At 37.7% G+C, this 10,501-nt stretch overlaps 1 protein-coding gene across 1 annotated transcript; it reads left to right on the top strand.

Annotated features, from left to right (window-relative positions):
- The first annotated feature begins 2,398 nt into the window (after positions 1 to 2,398).
- LOC148879490 (isoflavone reductase homolog) lies at positions 2,399 to 5,874 on the top strand. The gene is made up of 4 exons (XM_088961022.1): positions 2,399 to 3,321; positions 4,358 to 4,598; positions 4,686 to 4,889; positions 5,413 to 5,874. The coding sequence occupies exons 1-4, from the start codon at positions 2,983 to 2,985 to the stop codon at positions 5,571 to 5,573; spliced, it is 945 nt and encodes a 314-aa protein (XP_088817148.1). The 5' UTR covers positions 2,399 to 2,982; the 3' UTR covers positions 5,574 to 5,874.
- Positions 5,875 to 10,501: the final 4,627 nt, after the last annotated feature.

Here is a 10,501-nt window from a genome sequence, read left to right as displayed (position 1 = left end):
GGCCCCGCTTGGTAAGTTACTTATCTAGGTAAATACAATTGTTTGAGTAAGTTTTTCTTAGAAAACACTTACCTAGGTAAGTATATTTACCTTTGTTCTTTTATTTCCCAGGTAAATAAGGTAATGACTTTTATAGCCATAAAAATTTATTATTAAAAGGGGTATTTTTGTTCCATTCAAGTGTTGACAGTTTTTTCTCTAAATGGAGAAAAAATTATTTATCCACTTAGGGGATGGGTACCAATTACCTAGGTATGTGATAACTAGGAAAATAAACTTTTTCTGATCCCCACATAAATCTGAAAAAAAGAACATAAAATTCTTGGTAAATGGAACTTCTCCTCTCTCAAAATCTGAAAAATAAAAAATGCCCCGCAAATGTTATTATTTTCTCTTTCTACCGATAACAGAATTAAACTTTGGTTCTAGTTTTCTTTTGTATGCCAATATGCCTTGATTGTATATGGCCCCTCCTAATAAAATCGTGCTAGCTATAAGGCTCTTTCTGATAATTGCTGAAGTTGCTGAACTGCAATACTTACTATTTTGCTATTTAATTGACAAAATAACTAAATAATAAAATTTTCAATTATATTGCGATCCATCCAACTTCAGTTTCGGCCTTGAAACAACCCTGAAAAATAAACAGAATATGAATAATGGGTTGGAACCATCAAAATTAGTTATTATTGTTTTTTTTTTTTTTCAAATCTTGGGGCTAAAGCGCTTATTCCATTTATTTACCATGTTTTAGTGACTATTTTATCGTTTTTGACATTTCTTGTATTCTTCTACATAAAACGGACATTTTTTATGCCATATGAACAAACTATCCCCATTTATATGAGAATTAAGTTGAAAATAGGTTTAGAAAAACAAATAGAATTTTGAGATGATAAATTTGTATTTAATTTTATAAATATATTTTTGAATTTTATAAATTTTATAGTGATATTTTTTGAGGTAAAACTCATGTTTTTATTATCAAAGGAAATTTGATAAGATGATCTATTTCTATCTTAATTCCATTTATTCTATTAACAAGCTACCATAGTTTTGTGCTGAAACGGGTATTAGTTATTAAAAAGACCCAAGTATAAATGTAAAAGTTGTGAATGGATAAAATAAGATTAGTTGAGGGGAAAGGTGTGTTTGAGGGGCTCGTATCTGCTACCCACAAGTATAAATGTGATTTTAAATACTTCATATATGATCTTTGTAAGCATTAAATTCAAATAAAATAAAATTTTTGAATTTTTTATTTTATTATGTATTTTGTATTTTGTTAAGATTTATTTTTTCAAAACATTTGTCATTTTTTATTTAGCAAAAAGTAAAAATACTTGTGGCCTGGCACGGCACAGGAAAAACTGGGCTCGTGCTGCGAGCTGTGCCGGGCTTCCCCTGTGAGGGGTTCTGGGCCAGGTAGACACGGCTCGCCCAGGTCCGCATGCCAACATGGCATGGCCCATTATAATGCCGACCGCCTGCAAAGGTGGGCCGTCCCGGCCACCTTACACCGCTAATCTTCATTGACTAGGTTTAAAGTTTAAAATTTGAAGAACCATCTTTGTAAGAACGAGAAGATAAAAGAAATGGATTTATTTATGTTTATGAAAATTTCTCACATTCTAAAAGAAGGAAACCATGTTGTGATGGATTGCTTGGCCAATAAAAGAACAGATCAACAAAATTTCATCACCTATATATACTTTAGTGTGTCAACTTCCTAGTGACATTGCTAATTAGTTGCTTAGAGAAGACTATCCATAGCTTATCGTTCTTCAAATGGGACAATGGGATAATGTTTGTTTCCCTTAACTGATTGTAATGTACTGTTTTTATTTTTCTGGGTTGGGCTGAGATGGTGAATTGGGTGCTTTTGTATTCCTGCCCGGGCTGCACACACAATTGAGGCACCTCAACCCAGAAATTTCCAAGTGAAGCAGGAAATGATCAGCCCTGAGATATACCCTTCAAGAATGGAGCACATCTCTTAAAGTATTCCTCAAGTTTTGGAAAATTGACTTATTCACCCCTACCATTTAGAAACTATCTTAAAGTACACCCAAGTTTTCAAACGAATAGAGATGTCTAATGAAACCATTTACAACCCAAAAAGTAGATACATGGGATCATTTGGCTTCTTTGTTGCTACAAAGACCATTGAACATGTGAACGGAAGGTATCATTTTGCGCCCAAAAACTAGATTTTTAGGATGTCATCTCAGCTCTAGCTATGTCCATGTCCATCTGCATTCTTGACTTTCAACCCACTGAAGGTTAAAAGTTGTGTTCTTGTCCACAATGTGGATGTTGAGTTTTATTTTAAAAATTTGAAAATTAATGAAAGGCAAAATCGACTATAAAAGGGGTGACATTCAATTTTGAGAAACACATGGTGTCACATATGAATTAACTGTGATGAAATGTCAATTGGCAAGAGAGGGTTTGGTCAATTGTCCAAAATCATGGGGGTATATACTTTAAGATTATATCTAAAGGTATAGTCAGTCGATTTCTTAAAACTTATTTAAGAGATTTATTCTTCTTATTATTATTATTATTTACCCTTATTAATATTGGTTGTCGGGGGCTGTCTTACTCTTATCAATTGCTCACCCACCCACCACATACTCTCTATGCTTGACTTACGGGAAAGAGAAGCAAAGAGACTAAAAAGAGTGTTGTCTTGGTCATTATTTTGGTTCTTGAAAGGAGGTAGGTGATGGAGAAGAAAGAGCGAGGTCCTGGTAGGTGGAACTGGATACCTGGGCAAACGGATTGTCAAGGCAGCCTTAGCCAAGGGCCATCCTACCTACGTCCTTCGACGGCGAGAGATAGGTCTGCACATGTATACATTAATTCCTTTATTTGTAAAGGAACCAACCTAACCTAATTAAGCTAAACTGAATAGGTTATAGCTAGCTTATTCCATCTCCATCTACTGAAGTGTTTGGTGCCTGAAAGAGAATAGAGAATATGGAAAAGAAGACGAAGAGCAAGATCTTGGTTGTAGGGGGAAGTGGGTACCTGGGCAAAAGGATTGTGAAGGCAAGCTTAGCCCAGGGCCATCCTACTTACGTCCTTCAACGACCAGAGATAGGTCTTGACATTGACAAGTTCCAGATGCTGCTGAGTTTCAAGGAGCAGGGGGCGCTTCTCATCTTTGCTTCCTTCTCTGATCACCAAAGCCTTGTGGATGCTGTCAAACAAGTTGACGTGGTAATTTCCACCATGTCTGGTGTGCATTTCAGGAGCCACAATCTTCTACTGCAGCTTAAGCTTGTTGATGCCATCAAACAAGCCGGAAATGTTAAGGTCTGTATATATATCCACTGTTTAATTTGCATGCTTTTGTTTTTCACCAATCAAATGGTATTCACCTTTTGATGGTGCCCCCTAAAGTTTCTTCCAGTGCCTTACTTTCCAGTACTGCTTTAATTTTTTAAGGGTTCGACTATGATGCTGGGAAGAAATATTGCATTTTTTTTTTAATTATTCAAACAAGTTGGTAAGATTTCCCTCGGTTTTTTGAGCTTAAACTTATCCTTGGTGAATTGTGATACTTGGTGCTTTCTGATGAATTATTCATACAAGGTCAATTAAGGCTATGTCTGGATTGAAGGAAAAGGTAGAGAAAGACGGAAATCTATACAAGATTTGTAAAACCTCTCTCTTTCTTTTCCTTTATTTTCCTTCAAAGCAAACATACCATAGGTAAATTGGTTGTCATTGGAGGTATTTCAGTAAAACAAAAATTATAAGATAGGTTTTAATAAATTGATGAAATTACAAGGAGTGTTTTAATAAATAATCCTTTAATTTATAGTATTTTAGCCTTTTAATACCTTAAATATATTTTAGGGTAAAAGGGTCAAATATACCCTGAGATTTCATAAATTGACTTATACAAAGGTACCTTGAGTTTTGCACTCTACATATTTGTATTTATACTACTTCCAAACTGAGTTATAGGTCCTTACAGATCGTCGTGGTTAATCATGGACTGAGGTGAAGAGAACCTTAAAATCGATAGATGGCCTCGATTCTGCCTTTTGCTACTCTGTTAATGCTAGAAACGTATCTACTGCAGCTATGCTATCTCTTCTCTAGTACGAGTCAATTGCCCTTCTCTCAGATTTGGAGCCGGTTCCTATAATCTACCAGACTATCACCTTACTTGCACCATTGATTTTACACTAGTTAGGCTCAGTTTGGAAGGAGTACAAATGCAAATATATAGAGTGCAAAACCTTACATTTTGTATCCATTTGTACCGTACATATTTGTATTTGAACTCTTTTCAAACTTAGCCTTATGAAAAGTACTTACAGATGAAAAACAAATCTTGCAGCGGTTTTTTCCATCAGAATTTGGCATTGATCCGGCACGGATGGGACATGCAATTGAGCCAGGAAGAGTTTCATTTGATGAGAAGATGACAGTGAGAAAGGCAATTGAGGAAGCTGGGATTCCCTTCACCTATATCTCTGCAAATTGCTTTGCTGGTTACTTTGCAGGGAGCCTATCGCAGCTTGGAACACTCATTCCTCCTGAGGAAAGTATACGTTTATATGGAAATAGCAATGTCAAAGGTATATATATATATATATACATACATACATACAAGGTTCAACAGTGTGTAAAGCTAGTTATTTAATTGTTCTTGTTATTTGCTTCAGCAATTTATGTAGATGAAGATGACATTGCAACATACACCATTAAAACTGTAGACGACCCACGTACACTGAACAAGACAATCTACATCAGGCCACCAGAAAACATCCTCTCGCATAGAGAGTTGATTGGAGTTTGGGAGAAACTAATTGGCAAAGAACTAAGCAAGTCCAGCATATCTGAAGAAGATTTTCTAGCTTCCATGAAAGGTAAAGGGGCCAAACTTGAAATAGATAAGCCCACAGTGGCATTGAGTATTTGTGATTGTGAAACATATGAACTTGTAGAACCGGTTTGAACCAACCTCTATTGGGTTGAGCCAATGAATATGGATGGGGGTGTTAACCATAGGAGGAGCAACTTGGGTGGGCTCGAATTGGGCTTTTATCAAAATTTTATAGTGGGCCTGACCTGAAGCAGTGGTAGTGTAGAATGCTAACTCGGGCCAACCTGAGCTGCACCCCTAATAAATAAACAAACAAGGATAGTTGGTTTGGTCTATCAAAAGGGGGGAAAATGGTGGTTGGTTTCATGTGAATCCTCCTACTGGACCCTCGGTGGAGTGAACTTATTGCCAACCATGATTTAACCCACAAATGAAAAAGAAAAACAAATAAGACATGACAAGAGATGAACAAAACTTCTGCTGTTTATGAAATTAAAGATGAAGAAGAAAACCTAATAGGAATGGAGCAAAGAAAAGTGCCTGATTATTTGTTTGATTAATTTCAGATTTAGACTATGCAAGTCAAGTGGGAATGGGGCATTTCTACCACATCTTCTACGAAGGTTGCTTAACAAACTTTGATATAGGAGAAGAAGAAGAAGCTTCAAAACTGTATCCGGAAGTCAACTACACCAGAATGGATGAATACCTGAAACGCTATGTGTAGAAAACAAGACAGAAACACACCATGCAGCAGCCAATAAAGATAGAATAAAGTCCATGAGCAAAAGGGCTCTCTGATATAACCAAGAAAAGTGCTACCATGTCTGCATTTAAGCTGTGCTTTCCGACTCCACAAGATTGGAAATGATCTTCACTCTACTTTCTTTTTCTTTATTCATTGGTCCTGTTTTGATCCATCCAGACATGTTTTCTGGTCATCAGACAAAACAACATTTGGCTCCAGTAGTTACAAAAGTTTGTGAGAACGATTGATTTCTTCACAATTTCTAGCAGCTTATCAGCCATCATCTTCTTCATCAATAGTTTATTTCCCTTTTTTTTTTTTTTCACTCCAAGAGTGGGTGATATTATTTCTCTCCACCCACTACATAGAATTAATCATAGTTTTCAAAATCGGATCAGAAAAACCGGGAATTCAATTTTATCTCAGAACTGTTATTTTGCCAAAAACCGATGATTTGGTTAGCAAACCATTAATTCGGGTAGTTGAACTTGAACCATTCAACGGTTTGATCGTTTTTTATTTTTTGTCAGAACGGGCCGTCCGTTCAGTTTGAACAGTCAGACCATTCGACTTAGAAACCGGACCCCTTACCAGTTCATTGTCCGATTCGGTTTTAAAAACCTTGGAATTAATTTTTGGTTTCTAGTTTTTTGTGGCATGATCTCGTATTGGGGCTTTTTGATAATTGCTGAAGCTGCTGAACTGAAATACTTATTGCTTTTTCTTTTAGTTGATAAAATAATTAATTAAATAACAAAATCTTTAAGCATATAAACGATTAAGGAGCCCATAACCTCCTTAAAAACTTATTCACTCAACGACAAAGCAATAAATAAGTTTTGAGTTCAGCATCTTCAGTTGTTAACAAAAGACCCAGAAAAAAGAAGCAGAATATCAATAATGGGTTTCAAAAAAATTATGGAACCATCAAAATTAGTTATTGGGCATTTTGTCAAATCTTAGGGCTAAAGCGCTTATTCCATTTATTCGCCATGTTTTAGTAACTATTTATCAAGAAAACAAAAGACATTTCTATTATGCCATATGAACAAAATATCCTCATCATTTGTGTGGGAATTAAAAGTTGAAATAGGTTTAGAAAAAAAAATATTTTGAGATGATAAAATTGTATTTAATTATATAAAAATATTTTTGAATTATCAAAGGTAATTTGATAAGGTGATCTATTTCTAACTTAAAGTTATGTTTGGTTTGAAGAAAAAGGTAGAGAAAGGAAGGAAAAGACAGGAGAACTTATATAAGGTTTGTAAATATTTCTCTACTTTCCCTACATTTTCCTTCAAACCAAACATCTGCTAAGTGTAAAAGTTGTGAATGGAGAAAATAACATTAGTTTGATGCGAAAGCGGTGATGGAGGCGTAGAGCTATGTATCAAGGAAGATATATCGTCAGCTATAGGCACGATACCTGTGGTCTGCCTTTCAGGGGTTGATTTCTTTTCATCCCCGAATCCGACATGGTTGTGCTGATGGTTCTTACCGTTTTAGAAACTAATCTCTTAGGGTTTTGGATTGGTTTCCCATTATAAAGAAACTAGGTTTCTGGATCGTGTCCAGATAATCTGCCAATAAAAGACGTTCCAATACCCTTCCCACATGTATGAGATGTGCAGTGTTAGATCATGTTAAGAGGGTGTTGGAACGTCCTTTGTTGGCAGGTAATCCCAACTCTTCTGGATCAAATGGTTATTGAAAGAGTTTAGCTTCTATGAGGGAAAAGCTTATTTGAGCAGCCTTTACAGTTTTGAATTGAGTATATCTTTATACTAATATGTTTTAGGATAAATTTCTTAAACTACCCTTATGGTTTACCTGATTGACTAACTATACCTTTACTATTTGAAAATTGACTAAGGCTACCCCAAATATTTCTCACAATTGACCAACTCCATTCTCGCCGTTAATTTCCGTCAAAACCCATGCAAAATGCCTAAACTACCCTGCGACCTAAAAAATTCAGAGCTCTAAGTCTAAGATAACCCTGTAACTCTCGCTGCTGGATGAAATTACATGGACCTCCAACCTTCGAGAGCAGCTTTTCGCTAACATCCTGGCAATTATGAAAGCAAAGTTCATTCACATAAGGCCGGACCAGATGCTTGATAAAGGAATCATTGAGTTGGCTACAATAAACTTTGAGGCTGCGAAGGTAAGGGTTCGGTGGCAACAAAGGCCTCAACAAATCGATCAATGGAGCTATATCCTGAAATAGGGATCCGTATTTAAGAAATAAATGAACGAACAAATAAATCTAGGGTAGTTTCTTATTAAGCTCCAGAACAAACAATTTGCAGATATCGAAGCCTTTCCATGATGAAGGATTAGATTACTTATGAGTAGATGGAAACAAGGGAGGAATGAGAAGACTTGATAAGTGCAAGCACAACCTTCACTCTTCCTTCTAGTCTACTTTAGCATGGAAAAGCGGAAAAACCACACCTGGCGGACAAGCCAATGTTTAATGTTTGAGACTGTGGCTTTCTCCAGTGCATACGGTGTGGATACGGTTTATTTTTCTCTAGTGATCTGGTGTTGACAGAGACTATGGGAGGAAGATAAAGGGAAAAGAGAGAGGTCGGAGGATGAAGGGTGTACTAGGTAAAGAGGAAGGAGACAAGGGTAGTTTTGGGTTTTAAAAATTTTAAACGTCACATGATGTCACGTGAGTATGGATTTTAATGGAATATTAACATATGTTAATGATAAGGGTAGAGTTAGTCAATTGTGAGAAACAATAGGGGTAATGTTAGTCAATTTTCAAATAGTAAGGGTACACTTAGTCAATTAGCTAAACCATAAGGGTAGTTTTGGGTTTTAAAAATTTTAAACGTCACATGATGTCACGTGTGTATGGATTTTAACGGAATATTAACAGATGTTAATGATAAGGGTAGAGTTAGTCAATTGTGAGAAATAGTAGGGGTAATGTTAGTCAATTTTCAAACAATAAGGATACACTTAGTCAATTAGCTAAACCATATGGGTAGCTTAAGAAATTTACCCTATGTTTTATTTCATGGGGAGATATTCTCAATGCAAAATTGCAAAAGATGGTTGGAATGGTGTGGGCACGAGCTTGCCTTGACGGAAGCCGATCTCGTATTGAAAGTATTGGGTGAGTGAGCATGAGATACCGTTGCATGCTTGGTGTTGGACTGTTGGGCATCATCCAAAGAATTAGCAGACGCATCTGCAGGCTTTATCGGATTTACAGAGGAAGTTATGGAATGAAAGAAAAATGATGAATTTCCTGAATCTAATATGATTTGGGCTTGTTTTTTGCATTTTATGCCTAGCTCTTTAAGGTGCGGGGAGAGTGTGAAAGGTTATTTTTTAATGGATCCTTGCCCTGGTTGGGTGGGAATGAGAGTAGTTCTTTTTTTTAATGCCGCCTTGGGTTTAATGGCCTTTTTTCTTTGGGTGTGTTGTTGGGTCATGTGTTTCTCCTGGTGTAGGTTTTGGCTCTTGGGATAGTTTTCTTGTTTTTATTGTGGATTTCTCTCAATTGTACATGTCTTAAATTCTTTGTACATGTTTTAAATTCTTTCAAACTTAACCAATCTATCTTAAGTCGAAGTCTAAGTTTTAAGATAGTATTCATTTGTGTTCATCTCGTGGATGGGACCAAATATTGGGAGCATTCAATTACTGTAGATGGGAACCATCCACAGAATATCATGGATGGAACCGTTCCCACATGAAAATCTCATCAACGGTTTTATACCGTGGATTAGTATATGACTTGCTTTTTTTGTGGTAGAATTCGGCATAGTGATTAGTGATGTAGCACAATCCGGTCACTCCTACCTGGCACTCGTGAGGCTCCTCAAAGACACCTGAGACAGGGAAGAATAAGAAGAATCCATTGGGAGGCTACCCGGCGGGGACACTCTGATGCTTAAGTTAGTACTCGGTAGAAGCGAGAGAAAGATGAAGAGTTAAGAGTGAGGATAGCGCATTACCACTATGTTCACAGGGTCAGAGATTCAAGAAGAAGTTTCTCTTCTGCCCTGTGGGCTTTTATATGGACACTCACATTAGGTCGGGCATAACTGCCACTGGGCTCCTGCCACAACCGTTACCTGCCAGGGCTGCGTAGGTGGCCATTGTGGCGTACGTCTCGCCCGGGTGAGTGACACGTTTCCAAAGTGGTAGGCATGCCTTTACTTGCTGAGAGACGTGGACGCAGACTGTCGAAAGGACTGTGACTGTACCGTCAGTAGAGGATATGGCACAGTCTGACTGGTACGGTCTGTCAGTCAGAAGATTCCTGGAGAGTGCTAGTGCGGCTCGTTCGTGAGCTATTTTGTGGCAAGCTTGAAACACTCCAGGATTACCCTTAGTGGAATTGGTCCTCGGAATGACTTGTCTGCTAAGGAGCTCGGGCGAGCTAATAATTGTAGCTCACGAGCTACAGTTTCTTCGGAGTATCTCTCCAAAGATAGCACGAGGAATCCGGAGTTCGCCTCGCGGCGGACTCCTCCCCTTGTGAGCGATAACGTAGCGGACTGCTTCGTGGGCCCGTCACTTGGTCGCTCTGGGCTTCAATGCTAGGCTATCGCTCATGCTAAGTCGGCATCTACGTGCCACTGTTTCACAGGTTGGGTCAAATCATCCTTCATTAATTGCCCCCAACTCCTCGAGCTAAGAGTACCGCCTTAGCGCGGGGAGTTTATTAAGTGCGATGGACTGATTTGACCAAAATTCGAACTTGATTGACTGCCATCATTAAATGCATTTGCGGGAATCAAGATATTTTCTGACTTTCTTGACTTTTTCGATTCCAAAAACGTGCTGAGGTTGCCTTTAACTCTGAATGTCGTGCGGCTACGACTACCTTAATTATGGAAGACGTGCCGCCAATCACCTTCGATTTTCAGAAAGCG

Source organism: Nelumbo lutea, chromosome 1, assembly GCF_056320005.1.
Source record: "Nelumbo lutea isolate HS-2025 chromosome 1, American lotus-T2T, whole genome shotgun sequence".
Taxonomy (NCBI): domain Eukaryota; kingdom Viridiplantae; phylum Streptophyta; class Magnoliopsida; order Proteales; family Nelumbonaceae; genus Nelumbo; species Nelumbo lutea.
The sequence above is the reverse complement of the archived record's forward strand: the minus strand, read 5'-3'. Positions and strand labels throughout refer to the sequence as shown.